The sequence below is a fragment of the Borostomias antarcticus genome, assembly GCF_949987555.1.
Source record: "Borostomias antarcticus genome assembly, chromosome: 23".
Classification (NCBI taxonomy): Eukaryota; Metazoa; Chordata; class Actinopteri; order Stomiiformes; family Stomiidae; genus Borostomias; species Borostomias antarcticus.
Window position 1 is genome coordinate 817,962 of NC_140256.1, and position 22,012 is coordinate 839,973.

The following is a 22,012-nucleotide window of genomic DNA, read 5'->3' on the forward strand; positions in this document are numbered from 1 at the left end:
ATGAGTGACAGAGCCCTTCTGTTGGTTTGCACTGCGGCAGCATGGGAAATAAGGAGAAACACCTCTGATTGGCCGGTGGGTGAGACTGGGGGTGTATGTGTGTGTTTGTTCCTGTGATGTTCATCCAGGATGGAAAGGTCCTTAACTCCCTCAACTCTGACACACTCATGGACGGACATTTCTATATAAAACTTTTGCTTTATGTTTCATTTGGAGGAAGAGGAGGGAGATTGTGACGGACAAAAGTGACCTTGCTGATGGTAAGAGGAAGGAGTCCCTGAGTTCCACCTCTGCACAGTGAGCTCCATTTCCTCTAAGCTGATCACCAGAAACATGGAGCCTGATTGTCAGATAGATGCACTCGTTTTAATCAACCTCTGCAGAGCAAAGTTGTACAAGCATGACAACAAAGTTTTGTGTGAAAGTCTCCCTGAAAAGATGAGCTGTGTTTACCGTCGGTGGATCCACCCCTTAATGATCCCTTTGTCATTGTAACCACAGGTAAATCTCATCACTGAACAATTTGAAGATTCAGGAAAGGAAGGAATGGAATCCACTGCTTTCTATGGCACACTACTTATGAACACCTTAATTTAGAGTTTATTTAACAGAATCAAATATAGGCTGTGTGAAAATTAAATGTCATGCAATATAATGTGTGCCATACCATTACACAGTGTGATTACAGCAGAGCGTGAAGTTGGTCTTAATAATACTTTGACAGTTGTGCTTCCAGACCTCATCGTGTGGCAGTTCTTAATGACGTCAGTAGAGGGCAGACAAGGTCTACGTTCAGAGACTGTCTGTTCCTCATGCTACAGTCTATCCTGTTGGCTTACAGTCTCACACTAGTCTCACATTCCAGTTATGACAAAACCGCTCTGTAAACACATTACAAGCACATTTCATTTCAAGAGCGTTATTACAAATGTAATCTCACGACTGTTAGAATTACATTATAGAATTGAAAAACCGAGTCAATCAGTGATGTGCATGAGAAGAGGATTAGGCCTATATGTACTTTCATTTGAGCTCAGAATGATTCATCTAGCTCTTTACTTTATTGGTCATTGGTGAAATGAGAGCCATCCCCCCTCTGTCACACCACTCTCACGTCCTCATATGTCCCTCACTGATGAGAACATAGCTTTCATACTCATCGTCAGGGACATTTCTACACATAGTACTCAATAGAATGCATCTTATTCACTGTAAGACATGCCCAGGCAGCATACAAAGTAATGTATACACACCTAAGAATAGAAGTTTCTATGTTCTTCTCTGTGAGGGAGAGTGATGAGAGAGAGGGTGTCTTAGACAAGACAAGAAACGAAAATCATTCATGCGTCTAACTGATTTAACTGTCCAACTGAAACATATGGTGTTTAGACTAATCTCTTGGTTACATTGCATGTTATGTTTGTAGTTCCCTCAGCAGGCTCTGGGCCAGTCATGTGTGGAAAGAGAACCCTACCACTCAATAGCACTTGAATTATTCAGCAGAGCTCAGCATTAGACTCAATGGAGCAGACAGAGATGTTGGTTTATAAACCTTGTGAATATTTCGGTGTGTTTATAGAGGTGGTCTCTTCACATAGGATAAATGAACAGGTCTGGTTTGCCTTGAAACCTTTAGATTACCAGGACCTAAAGCTGCAGTATCTGGGTTGCCTGAGACCACATGATGACCGCATGCAGAATGGGCCGGGCTTGAACTACAGTACTGGGTCTGGAGCAGGGGGCTTGAACTACAGTACTGGGTCTGGAGCAGGGGGCTTGTTCACCAGTAGTACTGGGTCTGGAGCAGGGGGCTTGAACTACAGTACTGGGTCTGGAGCAGGGGGCTTGTTCACCAGTAGTACTGGGTCTGGAGCAGGGGGCTTGTTCACCAGTAGTACTGGGTCTGGAGCAGGGGGCTTGTTCACCAGTACTGGGTCTGGAGCAGGGGGCTTGTTCACCAGTAGTACTGGGTCTGGAGCAGGGGGCTTGTTCACCAGTAGTACTGGGTCTGGAGCAGGGGGCTTGAACTACAGTACTGGGTCTGGAGCAGAGGGCTTGAACAACAAGCAATACTTATTCATCAGTTAGGCTCTTCACATGGATGCTTCCCTAAATTTGTTGTATCTGTTGCAACAAAATAATTATGAAAATAATAATCCCCAACAGGGATGAATAAAGTTGACCTATCTATCTATCTATCTATCTATCTATCTATCTATCTATCTATCTATCTATCTATCTATCTATCTATCTATCTATCTATCTATCTATCTATCTATCTATCTATCTATCTATCTATCTATCTATCTATCTATCTATCTATCTATCTATCCATCCATCCATCCATCCATCCATCCATCCATCCATCCATCCATCCATCCATCCATCCATCCATCCATCCATCCATCCATCCATCCATCCATCCATCCATCCATCCATCCATCTATCTATCTATCTATCTATCTATCTATCTATCTATCTATCTATCTATCTATCTATCTATCTATCTATCTATCTATCTATCTATCTATCTATCTATCTATCTATCTATCTATCTATCTATCTATCTGTCTATCTATCTTCACAGTTGCAGTGTCATACTAACCATCTGTAAGACAGACATCTTGTTCGTAAATTCCCTCTATTGAAATTGAGACATTTTGACCTCCTCCCCAGCTACAATTCAAGGCCAGAGGTCATGTAAAGTAACGTTTGTGCGTTAGCAGAAAAACTACTGGACCGATTTTCACAAAACTCGTGGAAGGGTGTACCATGGTCAAATCAAACACATTTCATACACAGAGGCAACACAAAGCGCTTTACAGAGAACAAGGGAGGGTGGGCATAGGTCCCACCTCTACATATTCCAGAGGGAAGAAAAAAAACAGTTTCACCCGGGGGCCAGAAAAGTGAGCTGTAAAAATTCTTCCCTGACCTCTCTCAACGAGACGATCGAGCAAGCTCCTGGAAAATGTTTGTCTATTGGCTAAGAATATATACAGAGCAGTAAACATGGCCTAAATACTTCATAAGAGAGACATGACTAATAGTAGAGTGCACAAATAGTTACAGAGAAGTTGCCTACATGCTAGGTCATTATGTGTTAGCTATCCCTGTAGTCTCTAATATGATATTGAAGTCATTTAACGAAGCACAGTAAGCACTTAGCAGAACAGGCTCATAGAGAATGCCACAAAGCAGAGGTGGGGAGACAGAAAGCAGAGAGCCGAGGGTAAATAGGGGTGCGGTTGGCTGGATAGGGACAGCTGACGACACAGAGTGGGAAGGAACTGGGGACATGGGGTCATGGGGAGGCAGGGGGGCCTTTCCAGGAGCCATAAGGTGGACTTGGACGGGGACGGGGGGTCCAACTTAGAACCCATTAAATTTCAGAGTGGATCTGAGCCACGGGGCGTCCAAACACGGCTGACCATTCACCGCCATTCATTTGTTGGACCAGGATTACACAAAAACTACTGGACCGATTTTCATGAAACTCAGTGGAGGGGTGTGGCATGAGCCAACTAAGAACCAGGAGCGGATCCGAATCACGGGCCAGATCAATGAAAGAAAATGAAGCCATCTTAGAACGAAGCCAGCTCCCTGTGTGGGGGTGCTAGAGACACAGGGTTTGGACTGGGGTGTGTGTGGGGGGGGAGCCTGGTGTGCACCGCAGTGCCCCCCGCCGGCTGGGACCCGAGGGGGGCGTGACAGAGCCAGCCAAATACAGCCACATATTTACATCCTGTCATTTTTTGGACTTGGGCTCAGGACCGCTTATTTCTCCAGGGTAAAAATAAGCGTGGAACTCCACCGACTTGGGCTCAGGAGCCAAACATTTATTGTCAATGGGGAGGTTGAAACGGCCATATCTCGATGTAGGAAGGTCACAGAGACCACAGAGAGGTTTTGACTTGCACTCAGGCACAGCCACGAAACGCATTCATGGGCGGAGGTCTGTGCTCTCCGGCCACCATTTGTTGGATTGCATGTGTTCGTGCTTGGTGTGCTAAATCAGATAATGTAGCCTAGATTGTATCACTCTAATCTGTATGGACACCCATAGCTGCAACCTCGGGTCAGATATTGAAGTGGCATCCTAGATGCACTCAAGCAGAACCTAAAAACTGCTTCTCAGTGCCTTTGGCTGTAATTGGCTTTGGCTGAGTGCCGTGCTTGTAATTAGTGCTAGATAAAAACATCTCTCTAACGATGTGCTTTCAAAGAAATGTGTCTTGAGCAGGAAATAAAATAAAAAGTATAAAGAGCTAAAATTCTGTCTACTTACATTCACTGGCACATAAAGCAAGCGCACATTAGGTAGTGCTGGTACCCACTGAGCAAAGACACGTCTAAAAGACGTCTTTTAGACGTCCTTTTTGTCTTTTTCGGACGTCCAAAGACATCCAATTAGGAGCCAGAATGAATGTTTTTTTTTAGACGTTCAGATATTGAACCCGTTCCGCACGTCCACAGACGTCTTAGAGGGGTCCAAGCCAGACGTGTGAATATTGAGGGGTCCAAGCCAGACGTGTGAATATTGAGGGGTCCAGCAGACGAACACACGGGGTTCTGGACCCACGGACGTTATTAAGACGTGATCTGAACATCTCCCTGACATCGCTGGACAGAGAGAGAGCAGAGAGACGGGCAGAGAGAGAGCAGAGAGACGGGCAGAGAGAGAGCAGAGAGAGAGCAGAGAGACGGGCAGAGAGAGAGCAGAGAGAGGGCAGAGAGAGAGCAGAGAGAGAGCAGAGAGAGAGCAGAGAGAGAGCAGAGAGAGAGCAGAGAGAGAGCAGAGAGAGAGCAGAGAGAGAGCAGAGAGAGAGCAGAGAGACGGGCAGAGAGAGAGCAGAGAGAGAGCAGAGAGAGCAGAGAGAGAGCAGAGAGACGGGCAGAGAGAGAGCAGAGAGAGAGCAGAGAGACGGGCAGAGAGAGAGCAGAGAGAGAGCAGAGAGACGGGCAGAGAGAGAGCAGAGAGACGGGCAGAGAGAGAGCAGAGAGAGAGCAGAGAGAGAGCAGAGAGAGAGCAGAGAGAGAGCAGTGAGAGAGCAGAGAGAGAGCAGAGAGAGAGCAGAGAGAGAGCAGAGAGAGAGCAGAGAGAGAGCAGAGAGACGGGCAGAGAGAGAGCAGAGAGAGAGCAGAGAGACGGGCAGAGAGAGAGCAGAGAGACGGGCAGAGAGAGAGCAGAGAGAGAGCAGAGAGACGGGCAGAGAGAGAGCAGAGAGAGAGCAGAGAGAGAGCAGTGAGAGAGCAGAGAGAGAGCAGAGAGAGAGCAGAGAGAGAGCAGAGACCCGGGCAGAGGGACCAGACCTCGGGGGAGGAGCTTCTCTGGGCAGTCTGACCGGACCAGACCATCCGTTAACTCAAACTAACACTGATTTCATCTGCTCGTTATAAATGCGAGGTGAGTATCTACATATATCAACATTAATCTGTTGCGAACGAGTTTATTAATAGCTTATAAATGTTAAATCGATGTAGTAGCCTGGATAGTAGCAGCTAGCGGGCTAGCATGCTAACCAGCTGGGGGAACTGTTAGTGTTGCTAAGCAATCGATGGAGCCAAGCCTCGTGCGGCTGGGACAGCCTGTCAATCCCTCTCTAACTTATTATTATTATTATTATTATTATTATTATTATTATTATTATTATACCTCCCTGCTCCCTGCCCAGGACCCTGACAGCCTGTCAATCATTGGCTGTGTCCGAAATGCATACTACTTGCTATATAGTAGGCGAGATGCAGCATGCTACATCAAAACTGTGCATACTGTATTTCGCCTACTATATAGTAGGTACTATATAGTATGTAGTATGCCTACTATATAGTGCCTACTATATAGCAAGTAGCAGGTAGTATGCATTTCGGACACGGCCACTCTCTACCTTATTATTATTATTATTATACCTCCATGCTCCCTGCCCAGGACCCGGACAGGCTGGCAGTTAGTAAACACGTTAGACAAGTTGGAAAGAAACGTGCTGCCACGTAGACGGCAAGAAGATAAATGTCACGTTTGAATTACCACCAAAATGAAAAATGAAGTGACTTCATGTTTACCCAGACAAGCCCTCGTGGTGGTGCTGATGTGGAGCGCGTGAGATGAGATTAACGTTGATTTCCCCACCTAAGTGACAGGCTGGTGACATGCAGGTGACAGGCTGGTGACCCGGGGTGTGTTCCCACAGCCTCTGATAGCAGACAGGAGGAGGAGGCTGAGCAAACACTACGTGTTGATTGCCCGTGTGTCGCGCAAGGCGGAGGAAATGTGTCGCCACAGGCTTGATTCTGCCCACCCAGTTGCTGTGGCAATGAATGACCACCTCAGGCATGAGACAAGAGAAATGCCATTATCCTCCATGTCCTGTCCAGTGAGAGGCGGAAGTCATTACCACTGGGAGGCCAGGAGCTCCAATTAGATGTCAGAATGGGGGAGGAAAAAAGCACAGTCTCTCTATAAAGTCTCTATCCCTTTGCCTGTAAACAGGTAGAACAACTCTGTTTGATTGTATTTTAAACAGCAGTTAGCACTTCCAGACCTTCTGACTTCACACTTTGTCTCTTGCATGAGCTCAAGCCAGGGGTGCGCATGCAGCTGACATAAGAGTTCATCTGAGGCAAGCTCTTCATGTATTTTAGTTGACCCCCCATGATAATTATCTCAACCGTCGAGGGGGGGGTTCTCCTCTAATGTTACCCAGTGCTAAATAACACAGTGGTGAGAGAGAGAGAGAGAGAGAGAGAGAGAGAGAGAGAGAGAGAGAGGAGGAGGAGGGGTAGAGGAGCGTTGAACGACCGAGCGCGCTCAGACCTAGATACTGAGTGACTCGTAACCAAGGATGAAGGTAGCAACGCATCACAATGCCGCTTGCTCTCGCCCACGGAGCCGTCTGGAGAGAGGGGAGGTCTCAGAGACTCGCCAGCGCGTCCTGCTAAGCACCCAGACGCCTGCGTTCAGCTGTCCGTCGGGAGAGAGAGGGCAGTCTGACCGTACCCTGACCGTACCATGACCATCACATCCACACTGGACACGGACAACACTGGACGCTAGATTGATGCATGTGAAATGGAGTTCTATTGACTGCCAAAGGGACTTTTCTGTCATTGCAGTGTCTTAATCGCAGCTCTTACCTCGCTGGCCCGTGTGTTGCGTGTGTTTTGCAGAAGAGGAGGCTGGGCTCTTGGTAACCCGGGGGGCTTTGTGTGCCCAGGTGGAGAGGGAGGCGTGCAGGAGTGTGAGGACTGACGAGAGATACCAACCACCATGGGTAAATCAAACAGCAAGCTCAAACAAGAGGTGGTGGAGGAACTGACCAGGAAGACCTACTGTGAGTAACACCTGTCTCTCCACCTGCGACTGCTCTCTCTTTAGGCTGAGAGAGACACACTGCTGGACCAGTACATTTCTGATGATGCACTTTTCATTTCATGTTTAGTCTCATGTAACGTTGCCAGTATAGACGGTGCTTCCAGGCCTGACTCCTTCCATTTCCTGAAACAATTCTACAATTATGACTAACTGCCCCCTCCGGGAGGCTGGCTGTTTGTATGGAAAATCTTTATAGTGTAACAATGTGATTAGTTCAGGTCTGGTGGAGAACTAACGAGCGTCTCCAAATCACCCCCCTGCAGATCAGACATCTAGTGTATGAATATGCAGATAGGGCAGACTTGGGCAGGTGGATTGCCCTGGATACTGTAGTAGATAGAAGGGCTACAGCCATTACTCATGGGGGGGGGGGGGGGGGGGGGGGATTGGGGGTGGGCTAATTACGGTGTTTTTTTGTTTGCTGTGTTTCTATTCGCCACAGCGGTGTGAGGCTGAAGTGGCAGGAAATTGCTATGGATGAAGATTGGGCTTTGTGCTGGGATGACCAGGGTTAGGGTAAGCTAGGCTGGGATGACCAGGGTTAGGCTCAGCTAGGCTGGGATGACCAGGGCTAGGGTTAGCTAGGCTGGGATGACCAGGGTTAGGGTCAGCTAGGCTGGGATGACCAGGGTTAATGTCAGCTAGGCTGGGATGACCAGGGCTAGGGTTAGCTAGGCTGGGATGACCAGGGCTAGGGTTAGCTAGGCTGGGATGACCAGGGCTAGGGTCAGCTAGGCTGGGATGACCAGGGTTAGGGTCAGCTAGGCTGGGATGACCAGGGTTAGGGTCAGCTAGGCTGGGATGACCAGGGCTAGGGTTAGCTAGGCTGGGATGACCAGGGCTAGGGTTAGCTAGGCTGTGATCGGCTGTATGCTGTTATCCTTCACCAGCTACCCCTTAACTGATCTCTCTCTCTCTCTCTGACATGCGAGCACTCTCTCTCTCTCTCTCTCTCTCTCTCTCTCTCTCCCTCTCTCTCCCTCTCTCTCTCTCTCTCTCTCTCTCTCTCTCACTCTCTTTCCCCTAATTGTCCTCTTTGAGTAGGGAATGGAATAATAATTAGGCTCTAATACACTTTTCTCAGATGGATCCTCTCCCGTCTTATCCGACTCCCATTTCACTTAAAACCCTTTTTTTCTTTCTCCCTTTCTCCTGAGGCCTCGTCTTTCGATTGCTCCCTCGCTCCCCCTCTCCTGCGAGGAGCTTTTTATAGACTGCTGGGCACTCACGACGTCTCCCTGGTGTTACTGCCAGGCAGAGTTCAGGAAAGCTGTAGCTTAGGTTATAGCCATATTTTTTGTGTGCCAATGTTATATAGGCTAGGCTTTCAAATATGAATACTACAGCTCTGATGAAGCATCCTTCCGTAGGAGATCAAGCCTACATCAGTAATGGCTTTCATCAACCTCATCCCAGTAGTTTGACTCATTCTCGATTGACACTTCATCAGACCCAGTGACGAGGCTGATAGTGACAGCTGGATGCGAGCGTGCAGGCCCTGCAGGGCAGAGCTGGGATACGAACCCAGCGCTCCTCCTCAGATGCTGATTGTGTTACTGTCCATTGCCTCTGCCTGAGTTGCGCTGTAAAACTTGATTGAATCTTAGCCATGGTGGTGAATTGCCTCCGTTTTTTGATGGTAAACCTCCTGACTTTTGAGGACAATTTAATGGTAGATTGGCTTTGACTGACAGTCGCTGGTTTGATTCTGAGAGAATGAGTGAGTGGTCACATGATGCAGGTGTCTCTAACATGCTGATCTCAGCAAAGCGAGAGAGGGATTCACACATGTAGCCCATGCAAATAAAACGTGAGCTTAGTCTTAGTCTTTCATAGTCTCCACATTCTCTGTACAAGGAAGACTTAGTTACTGCCCAAGGCTAGGCTAGGCCCAAGGCTAGGCTAGGCCCAAGGCTAGGCTAGGCCCAAGGCTAGGCTAGGCCTACATCATGAACTGATTCAATCTGTAGTCTTAGATGATCAGAACCCAGTAGGGTGTGACTGTGACAGGATGGAGGCCCTCCTGTCCCAATAAGGATCAGGATAGGATGAGACAATATCACATGTTGAATGGAATGCAAGCTTAACAATTCAAAAAGAATGGACGCTAATAGCACCAATCCGTCTTAACAACCTGTTCACTAAAGATATTGCGCTAACGACATTCTAGCGTGTTGCAGCTGAGTGCTCATGCAACAGCAATGACAACGGCAGGCAGAAAAAGAAAGGTTCCATTTTCTGAGCGCGAACTGGAACTGTAGGCTCCTTCACTGAGGTGATTACGTTCCTACAATGCCTTCTCCTGGATGCAATCACTGCTGCCATGGTCACTGGAAACGCCGGCCTTATCAATGCGCTTCAAATACCACCAACTCTCTGAAGACGCAAATCATTTCACTATAACTGCTTGTGGCAATTAGCGCAAATCTTTGTGAATTGGGCTGTTTTTGCAATGAGGCTCATTGGCATAGAAGGGGGCAGATTCTCTGTCAAATGTGCATATTACTCATTTAAATACCCGATGATAGCAGATGCACAGAGACACTATTTCTTGTCCTGGCGCACATGGCAACGCAGTTAGCACCGTGTTTCGCCCTTTGCAAGTGCTTTGTGAACAACAAGGTTTGTGAATTTGTTTTGTAAATTCACCCCTTAATCTCATTCATTTAGCCTAGCGTAACATGTTCCTCAGTGTTCCTCTGAGTCTCTTTACTAAATCTGTTCACTTGTTTTTCTTTTTCAGTCACGGAGAAAGAAGTCCAACAGTGGTAAGTAGGCCCTGCATCACATTTAATCACAGTCCCCCCCCCCTCTTAAACAAGGCTTTTACTAATAGTTAGAGCAGTATGCCATGACAACGCTGGCCCCCTCCGCAGAGGAACCGTGGGGGCAGGTTTGGAACCGTGGGGGCAGGTTTGGAACCGTGGGGGCAGGTTTGGAAGCGTGGGGGCAGGTTTGGAAGCGTGGGGGCAGGTTTGGAACCGTGGGGGCAGGTTTGGAAGCGTGGGGGCAGGTTTGGAAGCGTGGGGGCAGGTTTGGAAGCGTGGGGGCAGGTTTGGAACCGTGGGGGCAGGTTTGGAAGCGTGGGGGCAGGTTTGGAAGCGTGGGGGCAGGTTTGGAAGCGTGGGGGCAGGTTTGGAACCGTGGGGGCAGGTTTGGAAGCGTGGGGGCAGGTCGTTATGGAGGCAGACAGGGCAGGTCGTTATGGAGGCAGACGGGGCAGGTCGTTATGGAGGCAGACGGGGCAGGTCGTTATGGAGGCAGGTCGTTATAGAGGCAGGTCGTTATGGAGGCAGGTCGTTATAGAGGCAGGTCGTTATGGAGGTAGACGGGGCAGGTCGTTATGGAGGCAGACGGGGCAGGTCGTTATGGAGGCAGACAGGGCAGGTCGTTATGGAGGCAGACAGGGCAGGTCGTTATGGAGGCAGACAGGGCAGGTCGTTATGGAGGCAGACAGGGCAGGTCGTTATGGAGGCAGACAGGGCAGGTCGTTATGGAGGCAGACGGGGCAGGTCGTTATGGAGGCAGATGGGGCAGGTCGTTATGGAGGCAGACGGGGCAGGTCGTTATGGAGGCAGACAGGGCAGGTCGTTATGGAGGCAGACAGGGCAGGTCGTTATGGAGGCAGACAGGGCAGGTCATTATGGAGGCAGACGGGGCAGGTCGTTAAGGAGGCAGCAGGCGGTGTGTTCATGCGACTGCTTCCTCATTCGGCAGATCTTTGACGCCAGGGTCATCGCTTCTGAGATCCTTGACTCAAATATATTTACGTGGATTTGGTTCTTTATTCTGGTTGAGGCAGGGGCTCTTCTCACGCACAGTGACCAGGTGAGCTCTGAGAATAGCAGACTAGCTTGATCACACTGACACCGAGAGAAGCTAGTAACCCAGATACAAACATCTTCATGAAGCCTGCCCTCCCCAACCTTCTCGCTGTTTACCACAGGGAACTCTGATAGCGAAAGGTAGTGAAGTGTAAAGAGCTCTTCACCCTTCACACACACACACACACACACACACACACGCACACACACACACACACACACACACACACACACACACACACACACACACACACACACACACACACACACACACACTCTACGAGCACACTTAAACACTAGATGCCCTCAGGCAGGATGTATCAGCTGCTACTGCTCCTCATTTAACACTACAAAATCATTTAGTTCTTTTTTTCTCAGTAAACTGCTTGCAAGAAGCCTATTGATCAGATAGCTGGGCACCCCCTCCCTCTCTGTTACGTCAGCCTCGGCCATGACGCGCGTTGAGCCCCCCCCCCCCCTCACACAGAGGGGGACAGAGTCACTGGACATCCCCGTCCTGCAGTGGCCAGCGCTGGGCAGGACTGGCCTGGCCTCTCTCTGGGGTCTGGGGCTGGCCTCTCTCTGGGGTCTGGGGCTGGCCTCTCTCTGGGGTCTGGGGCTGGCCTCTCTCTGGGGCCGGGGCCGGCCTCTCTCTGGGGCCGGGGCCAGCCTCTCTCTGGGGCTGCCTGTCTGTCTGGGGCCGGGGCCGGCCTCTCTCTGGGGCTGCCTGTCTGTCTGGGGGCACCGGAGCAGAATCACCCCCCTGACCTTCCAGCCAGTTCACACGGCCTCGGTCTTCGACAAAAAAAAAAAAAACTTTGCGTAACTCCTCACTGGACGATCAGTGGCGATGGAACAGGGTTGACCGCTCAGAAGGACAGAGATGTGTCCAAGGGGAACTCCAGATGGTGGGTGATAAGAGCGCAGGCACACTGAGGAAGTAGGAGGGGTGGAGATACACGACTGGGTCCTGAATGGAAGGTGTTATTCTGTTTGGATGTTTGGAGGAAATGTCTTTAGTGTGCCGCGTTCAGCAAGAGGGTAATTAATAACCAGGACGTGAGCGAGTAAGCGTGGGCGAAATGGTCCCTGGCAACTGGACAGGAGCAGGAGAGAACAGCCACGCCCACACTGCGGCACCTCACCTGACAGATGCATGCTGGGAAAGCGGCCCGGCATGTGTCTGCTTATGTCCAAGACTCATGAATCACGAAAGACTGTGTGCAATGTGCCATGCTTTGAATCATTCATGAATGTTCTGCCCTTTGAACGGGAGTTGGATGTAATTCCTCATTGTCCTGGACTGGGTTTTCATTTCCCTCACTCTCCAGATATGCAAATGAGTCTCAGCTGCCCATCTCTACTCGCTGACTCAGCGCTCTGGGTCAGAGCGGCCTCGCTCCTGGCCATGATAGCGAGGCTGTGCTTGATCTGTCCAGCAGATCAGCAGCGTGAGTTTGAGAGGGACGAGCCAGAGTCTGAGTGAGAGGCCGATAGCCCAGCCTCCAGAGTGAGAGGCCGATGGCCCAGCCTCCAGAGTCTGAGTGAGAGGCCGATGACCCAGCCTCCAGTGTGTGAGTGAGAGGCTGATGGCCCAGCCTCCTGAGTGAGAGGCTGATAGCCCCGCCTCCAGTGTGTGAGTGAGAGGCCGATAGCCCAGCCTCTAGTCTCTGAGTGAGAGGCCGATAGCCCAGCCTCTAGTCTCTGAGTGAGAGGCCGATAGCCCAGCCTCTAGTCTCTACAGTTGAACAGGATTTTTTTTCCTTTAAAGATATCCTCATTAATTTGTACCTGTTTAATCTTCACATCAAGAGAAACATTTTTTGTATTACACTTTTGAGAGTTAAAGTATGCAAATTAGGCAATAACTAATTAAATATGCGTATATTTACATATATTTTAGTACCTACTATCTAAACAATGGAAAAGTCAGGCTTAAAGTTTTACTTTTGTTTTCACAATATACTAAAAGTGTAGATATTTACAGAGGGGTTTGTGAATACAAGCTTATTTTCAAAAGATCTTGAAAAGATACTGCATACACCCATTAAAAATACATTTTGGGCATATTTTTTGACAGGAAATGCAACCTAAAATAAAAAGACAACAAGATATTCACAATTCCTTCTGTAAATATTTGCAGGATACATCTGAGAATCAGTATGTAAAGTTTAGTGAATGCACCTGCCCTGGAAGTTGAGATAGCAGGTACGGAGTGACGTCAGGTACTGAAAAAACTTTAAAGAATTTTTTTTTTTTTTTTTAATTGAAAATTTTCTTTATCTTTAAAAGATAAAGATAAGATAATATTATGAATTCATATGTTTATTTCACAGGTATAACAATTTGAAAAATATCAGTTTTTAATTTTTAAAGTCTCGCCATTTCTCTGATAATATAGTGATAGTATACATGTTAAAGTAGAAGAATATTGAAAAATCTGAAAATTGATGCTGGGAAACAAAACAATAACATTTTGAGTGTAGTGTCCCTTTAAGAGAGCAGCGTTTGGTGGACCAGAGGGACATGGGACAGATCCCCCAGGAGATCTCATCTCTGACCACTGATTTACTCTGGTTCAAACTCCACAGACGTGCACGTTAGAGTGATGAAGAACCCTGCACTGTTTCATCTCACCATTTAGAGATGCAAGACAGGCTTGAGAGAGAGTTCTTCTCTGGTATCACCTCCACTAACTCTTTATCTCTCCTCCTGTCTCGTGCCCCCCCGCGCCCCCCCCCGCACCCCCCCGCGCCCCTGTACAGAGCATCACGGGCGTGTGATTGGACAGAGCTGAGCTCTACTGAGTCACACAGACACACTGCCTAATTCTGACTGACTGGGCTTGAAATTGTGCATGAGAACCAGTTCTATATTTAGACCTGACTGATACTGTGTGCAGAACTATGGACACTATGGATCTATTGAGGCTAGATGAAGCTCACATTCATCTATCAGTTATGCTCATTATCAAAGGAAGACAAAGTCATTTGATTTAAATTAAATTCCCTCTGTCTATTGGATTAGGGGAATCTACTAACGAGACACACAGACTAGCTTCAGGGTTGAATCTATTCATTAAGTTTCACTCGTGATCCCGTTTTAAGTTAATATATCTAATAAATAGCATCTTTTTATTATTGGAACAAGGCTTCATTATACTGTGTATCCTCAAAAACATAGAGGCACAACAAAACCAATTGTCACCATTTTTGTCAATTCTGAAGGTTTGTAAATAAAAACGTTTACATTTGTGGTGTTGTGGTTATGGGTCAAATGACCCAGGCAGAGATCATTAGCTGTTGATAGCATGGCATGCAGCATCGCATGGCATGCAGCGTCGCATGGTGATGCATGCATGATACGTTAGTTACAGTATCAGGCATCAACAAAAAACTGGATTATAATTATTGTTTTGGAGTTTTTTTTCTGGCTGAGTTAAATCATGGGTCAAATTTGACCCACTAACACAAAATGATTGATTAACTTCCTAACACATTCAGAAGGTTAATAAAGCACTCTTCTAAACCCGATTAACACGACCTGCTTGTGTAGAACTGCCTCCACAGCTGTGTAGATTAGCAACTGATTGGCAGAGATTAAACAGATTATGCTAATATTATCCAGTAACATTAATAATGAATGAATCCCCTTCGGCGGGTTCGTTGTGATGAGTTCTCTCCTCGTCTCATCCTCTCAGGTACAAGGGTTTCATCAAAGACTGCCCCAGCGGACAGCTGGACTCTCTGGGCTTCCAAAAGATCTACAAGCAGTTCTTCCCTTCGGGAGACCCCACCAAGTTTGCTTCTTTCGTCTTCAACGTCTTTGATGAAAACAAGGTATTATTATATATAATACTATATTATAGGCCTGTTATATTCCTCTATATTCAACAGACCAGCTGTTTTGTGCATGTGCTACATTGCCTTTATGGTCATACTGTTTCCACTACACAACACAACACAGTAGAGTTGATAATTAACCGTGTTCAGTCTGTGGTGCCGGGAGGTCAGGAGAGTCGCTCTGTAATCAGAGGTCAGTCGCTGCAGGAGAAAAGCTCTTTTCATTGAAAAAGGTCTCTAGCTGGAACTATTCAAGCGCTATCGTCAGCGACCGCTTGTGGCTCAGTGCCCGAGGCGCTTGGGCTCTGAAGATCACACACACACTGTTTCTGATGTTTATTTATGAGCTTCATTTTGTGCAGTTAGTTTGAGAATGCCTCTGTCTTAACCCCCCCTCCTTTGTGTAAACAGTGCAGTTTCTCAGCCGTGTCTGTTTTACGACGGCCGGCTGGGCAGACGGCTGGTAGAGATAGCATCGCCCTGCATGGGAGACCAGCGTTAATCACCCTCCTTCTGGGGCTCAGCAGGGCTGGGATAGGGAAGATGAGGCCTCCTGAACGGTTCAATACTGTGGGTCTGCGTTCGCACCACGCTGTCAGTGTGCTGGTTTTCCCAGGATGCACCACTCTCCACACCGATAGAGAGAGAGCTCAGGAGAGAGCCAGGTGCTGGGAGAGAGAGTCTACCCCTCTTTCCAGCAGAACACAGTTTGAGAGCCAGTGTACCGTTGAAGGAAGGTCGATGTTCATCCTGTGTGTGTGTGTGTGTGTGTGTGTGTGTGTGTGTGTGTGTGTGTGTGTGTGTGTGTGTGTGTGTGTGTGTGTGTGTGTGTGTGTGTGCGTGTGTGTGTGTGTGTGTTTGTCACCCTGCAGGACGGACGCATCGAGTTCTCAGAGTTCATTCAGGCCCTGTCGGTGACCTCGCGAGGGACCCTTGACGAGAAGCTCAGATGTAAGGAGGTGACCTCTTACCCCTAGGCACTGACCCCTTGGAGACACTTTGACACTTGAATGACATGATTTGGGTCTCAATGTGACGCATAAACACAACAAAGAGCTCAGTCGGCTCACAGAGGACTGTAACGAATAGGAGACTCTCAAGAAAACAGCTTTATTCAATCAATCCAACTTTATTTATAGAGCACATTTAAAACAACACGAGTTCACCAAAGTGCTTTCCATTACAAAAACACAGCAGACAACACAATAGCACAATAGAAGCATAATGAAGGATAATAAAGAGCTACTCTGATACTTTGAAACGCCAGGGAAAACAAATGTGTTTGTAGGCGGGACTTAAACACTGGAAGCATTGGGGCCTAATGTGGGGGGGGGGGGGGGGCAGCTAGTTCCAGAGTTTGGGGGGAACGACGGCCAAGGCTCGGCCCCCCCTGTGCTTTGGCCTAGATTTAGGGACGACGAGGAGCGAGACCTTTAGGTTTGGATCAGACACAGCTATGACCCAGAGCTATACACCTTGGTTTATAACTGTTCTCCTGTCTTCACAGGGGCATTTAAATTGTATGACCTCGACAACGATGGCTACATCACACGAGATGAGATGTTGAACATTGTGGATGCTATTTATCAGATGGTGGTGAGTTGTTGAAATTGTTAGTTTTTTTATTGTGTTATATTGGAAGACGTTCTCTGAAGTCTGGGATCCGTTTCAGGGGAACACAGTGGAGCTCCCAGAGGATGAGAACACGCCTGAGAAACGAGTGGATCGCATCTTTGCCATGATGGACAAGGTAGACACGCCCCTTTCTCAGCTCTGAAGTCATTAGCACGTCTGTTCCAGCGACGAGCAGCACATCTGAGAAGCACTGATCTCACCTCCTCCTTCCATGCGCAGGAATGCAGGCAGTGTAGAGCGTAGACCTGTTAGCTGCATGCAGGCATCCTAGCGTCACTAAATGCTGCCTTGCCTGCAGTCTACAAACCCCCCCCCCCACCCAACCAGCAGAGCGGACCAGCAGAGCTGGTCTGGTGGGCCCGTGGGACTAAGTGGGCCTGTGGGACTAGGTGGGCCTGTGGGACTAGGTGGGCCTGTGGGACTAGGTGGGCCTGTGGGACTAGGTGGGACTAGGTGGGCCTGTGGTACTAGCTATAGAGCGCATCGGTGCTCAGTCATTTATATGAGCAGAGGACAGGGGGCGGACTGAACCAGAGCAGCCAAACCGGAGAACAAGTCTGATACTCACTCGTTTGTCATTTTTGCCCCCTGCTGGTGACACACAGTAATATCATCTTATTCTGTGAGAATAGCCGCAGTTCTCTGGCGTCTCATCTCATCTGTGCATCTCATCTCATCTCTAAGGCCTCTCACCTCATGATGTTTATATTTCAGAACTCGGACGGGAAGCTGACCCTGCAGGAGTTCCAGGAGGGTTCGAAGGCCGACCCCTCCATCGTTCAGGCTCTCTCTCTCTATGACGGGCTGGTCTAGAGCTGCAGGTGGGTTGAGGAGTACTGAACATTACATCACAGTCATTTAGCAGACGCTTTTATCCAAAGCGACTAACAATAAATTGCATTTAACGTAGGAAAAGTCAATGTGCTACTACTGGCCAGAACTCACAAGTGCATCTCCTTTCTAAGAGCATAATCTAGTGCTGAAGGCAAAGTGCAAGAATAGCAATCTCAAATACAATAGGTGCTTAAGAGGGAGGATTGTGGTTGTGCTTCTTGAAGAAGTGAGTTTTGAGCCTGCGACTCTGCTGTCCTGTAGGAAGCATGAAGTATTCAACCCCCTAATATCATCATCAGTACTGTCATCTGGGATCCCACAGGGCATTCTGGGAAAACGGCGCCACATATGTGCCCTATTTGTAGCTCTATGGGGACAGCCATTGTTTCATGTCTGTCTTCTGACCGCTGCAGTCATTTGCGTTTCGCTAGCTAGTTAGCATCTGTGTTTAGGAGGAGCGTTCCGTTGCATGTGGGAAACAAGGAAAGAACTGCCTCTAATTGAAGCCATCTCTGTTCTGTTGTGTGATTTAAAAAATTCATATCCTCACAAAGACCTCTGTACCACATTCACAGTGCTGTTTTTCATACTCTATTGCAGACTATCAACGGTATAATCACACACATCAATGTTTTTCCTTCTCAAATATGAGATGTTGAGCGCAGAGCAGCGTGGGTGCTTAGAACAATCCGGAGAGGCCATTGTCCCGGCTCCCAATTTGTCCTCATGAATTATTCATGTCCCCAGGCTGATTGCAGGGCTCGGAGGAGAGAGGGTTCTGTCACGGCCCTCTCAGGCTCTCCAGCGAACATTACTGCATGCTGCTGGCATCCTGCCCAACATGTGTCTGGTTTACACATCATCTACTGAGCTGATATGGGTGTCTGTTGTGTTTTCAATAGCAGTGCATTTAATGTATGCATTTGCAGTTCCCTCATGCCAATAGGGGATTTTAATGTTTGAGTGACTCTTTGCAATAATTAATTCAATCCTGATTTTTGATTACAGTTTCCCAGATGGGTGTGGCCCTGCAGCATCACACCTGTAACAGGAAGTGGAGACCCCGCCTCCTCCGCCCTGCCCGGCTGATTGGACGGGGGGGAGCGAAGACCTTGCATGACCTTTCTTGTCCTCAAATGCTCATCCTCATCTTCACCAAGCATTTCAAACAGCTCATAAAACATGAAGGAGACAGAACGAGCGCTCGACTCCCACGCACGCTCCGCCGTGTCACCGCTTGAACTACGACTGCAGCGTGTCTGTGGACCTCTCTGGAAAATACCAGCAAGCAAGGCTGATGGTTTTACCGTGGACCAGTGCTGCTTCAGAGAGAGTTGTGGAATGTGTGTGTGGATCTCTGCTCCCCTGAGCGTCGCTGCCGTGGGTCTCAACTAAACAGACGTGATGGATGCGCTGCCTCATATCTGCCTGCGATGCAGCAGGATGGAAGGGACTGGTTATACTTTGCAAGTGTGAAGAACATGTTGTGTATGTACAGCACATTATATGACATCATATGAATATGCTTGTAATATCTGCTTTTCTGCATTTGGACGTGTTCATCAACTCAAATGAAGCTCGATAATTCAGATGAGAATTGTTTTAATGTTAACTTCCCCCCCCTCGTCTTTTGAGAGTGAGGTAATTGCTGCTACGCTGTTCAGAAGATCACTCTTAGACTGTGAGGGGAAGTGGATGGGGCAGGGCTGTGGGTATGAACTGGTGTATTATGTGTGTGGTATGTGAGTTCTATTGTGTTCCCTACCCATCAGCCCCAGTGAGCTCCTGGCAGAGTCTCAAGCCCACTTCCTGAATGGTCTGACAGCAGCGCACTGCAATTCCTACAATTGCCATATCTGAATTGAGGCTCATTAGTTCCTTTGAGCGCATGTTCCTCCCCACCGTGGCACACAAAGCCCTGTCATCGAGACACAAACAGATAGATTGTCATTGTAAAGTTTTTGTGAGCTGTGTGCTTGCGGCTGTCGTCTTTGTGTCGGCCCTATGTGGCAAACAAAAGCGAGGGCCCAGCATGTGATGATGCCCGCTTCTTTGAGTTTAGGTCATTTCAGTTCAAGCATCATTTGCCAGGTCCTCTTGTGTAGGTACGTGAGGAGGCTTGTGTAGGTACGTGAGGAAGCTTGTGTAGGTACGTGAGGAAGCTTGTGTAGGTACGTGAGGAAGCTTGTGTAGGTGCGTGAGGAAGCTTGTGTAGGTACGTGAGGAAGCTTGTGCAGGGACGTGAGGAAGCTTGTGTAGGTACGTGAGGAAGCTTGTGTAGGTACGTGAGGAGGCTTGTGTAGGTACGTGAGGAAGCTTGTGTAGGTACGTGAGGAAGCTTGTGTAGGTACGTGAGGAAGCTTGTGTAGGTACGTGAGGAGGCTTGTGTAGGTACGTGAGGAAGCTTGTGTAGGTACGTGAGGAAGCTTGTGTAGGTACGTGAGGAAGCTTGTGTAGGTACGTGAGGAAGCTCGGTGCATTTGCCATTTCCCCTTGATAGAGCGCTGAATAAAACATACTTTTAAGTGGTTACTATTTACATGAAGTGTCATTGAAATTATCTGCCTCTTTCCCAAATGTCAATTTGATAATCTACTACTAAGATCAAAGCACGTAGGAGACTAGCAAACTTTTTTCAGTGTTGATTTTTTTTCCATTGTTTGATGAAAAATGTATTTGAACTGAGTTTGTAATGTAATCACTGTACCATTTAGTATGGTGTCTTTTTCAGATGTTCATCCAGTGAAAGGCGTCCTTTAAAGAGCTGAATGGATCATTCTCTGATGCAGCCCAACCTGCTCTCTGGGTATCCGGCTATTCATGATACTTAACTTCTATCAGTTCAATTGGACCATTACTCGGCCCAGAACTGCATTCCTGTTCATTCCTCTCCTCCTGTGTTGCTGTGGGAGATATAACCAGAGCCATTAGGACAAATGTGAAAGGCAAGCGTGTAGAGTTATGTGCCACAGCTTTGTGGTCGAAAGATTCAGATTCTAGGCCATTTATTGTACCTTCCTTATGCCTAGGGTCCACTTTTTCATATGCCTTCTCTTGTGCATTTCGGATTTCTGCTCCATGAAAACAGAAATGAGATAAATCATGTCTGGTCCTGCATGTAACGGTAATATTTGATTGGATCTGGATCTATAATCTGATGAGAAGGATCCAGGCTTCCTGTGAACTTTCCCTGAAGAAACATGGTCATTTCTCTGGCCCGTGTCAACCCACCCCATTCATCATAAACCAGGGGGTTAGGAGCGTTAGCGACCATGTATAAAATTAGATGTGTGCCAGCTGAATATTTAAACGATGGCTATTTGTAAAACCGAAATAATGTTCTTGACTCATGCCCAGAACTTCTCTCTACACAACACAACTACTCAACTACACAGGTTATAAAGTGCGTAAAGTAGTTGCGTCTGATCGCGCACACGGTCTCAAACCGAAAGAACAAGCAGCCATGCATGTGGGCTGGGGTTAGGAGGGGTGGAAGTCACAGTCGGGTCAGGTTACACACAGAAATCAGGTTGTTGTCCGGGACCCCTTTAACACCATCTCCGCCCCCGCCTGGAACGAGCGAACCATTCCTCCAGGGAAGTCTTGCTTCAGTCCAACTTCTGCTGACGGATGTAACTCTGGAAATACGAGCACATCATCTCCAAAAGATCCAGCTGTTCTAGTCCGTTTAGATTAGGTATTTAATTTGTCTTTAGACGTCTGTCTTCAGCAGTCATAATTACAGCTATCGTTTGGATCACAATTCGTTTTATCCATTTGCTCAAGAATCCAGATGCGAGAGTGTTAGGATGAGCGGTGTTGTGTTGAAGCTCCTCGCCTTGGCGCTCTTTCTCAGCGCGCAGAGGGTCCTGGCGACCCCCGGGTCCGAGGAGGATGTTGAGCCCGGTGACAGCGCCTCAACCCTGGCCTTTGTGTTCGATGTGACCGGCTCTATGTACGACGACCTCAAACAGGTGATAGATGGCGCGTCCCGGATCCTGGAGAAAACCCTCAGCCGGAGGACCAGACCCATCAAAAACTTTGTCCTTGTCCCATTTCATGACCCAGGTAGGCTAAACACACAAACGTGGTTATCTTACAACGTTAACACAACACGTCTACTGCCTATTTTGTAACGAGATTACAATCCCAGAAAAACAATAGCCTATGTAAGATCTCATATTTTGTTATCAATTGTGTTCCAAATTGCCAATCAATCGTTTAATGTGAAACGTCACGTAGCCTACATGCACAAGGACGTCTTCTTGCTTCACTCAATGTTATAGGGTTGGAAAACACATTAAAAAAATGTCCCCTCTTTGTTAAAAAATAAAAAGTATGCATGTCAATAACAATGATATTCATTCATAAACGATTATGCGTGTAGCGGTGGGGGATGTGGCAGCAGGTAAGCCTCTTCTACCCCCTGGGAAAGCTGAAACTAAGAGTGCTATAATGGGGGGAGGGTGTTTGCGCTCTGATGAGAAGCATATGCTGTCTGGTTG

The 22,012-nt window shown here is 47.8% G+C and overlaps 2 protein-coding genes across 2 annotated transcripts in view; both read left to right on the forward strand.

Annotated features, from left to right (window-relative positions):
* Positions 1-7,219: 7,219 nt before the first annotated feature.
* LOC311324711 (neuronal calcium sensor 1-like) lies at positions 7,220-18,712 on the forward strand. Its single transcript, XM_084457273.1, has 8 exons — positions 7,220-7,331; positions 10,116-10,140; positions 14,897-15,035; positions 15,911-15,989; positions 16,546-16,634; positions 16,711-16,788; positions 17,388-17,494; positions 18,516-18,712. The coding sequence occupies exons 1-7, from the start codon at positions 7,268-7,270 to the stop codon at positions 17,484-17,486; spliced, it is 573 nt and encodes a 190-aa protein (XP_084313399.1). The 5' UTR covers positions 7,220-7,267; the 3' UTR covers positions 17,487-17,494; positions 18,516-18,712.
* Positions 18,713-21,316: 2,604 nt separating this feature from the next.
* Positions 21,317-22,012, forward strand: part of hmcn2 (hemicentin 2) — a gene marked incomplete at both ends in the record, with an annotated part of 57,889 nt that continues 57,193 nt past the window's right edge. Inside the window, 1 exon segment of the mRNA XM_084457375.1 lies at positions 21,317-21,575. Coding sequence (XP_084313501.1) covers positions 21,317-21,575 — 259 coding nt within the window.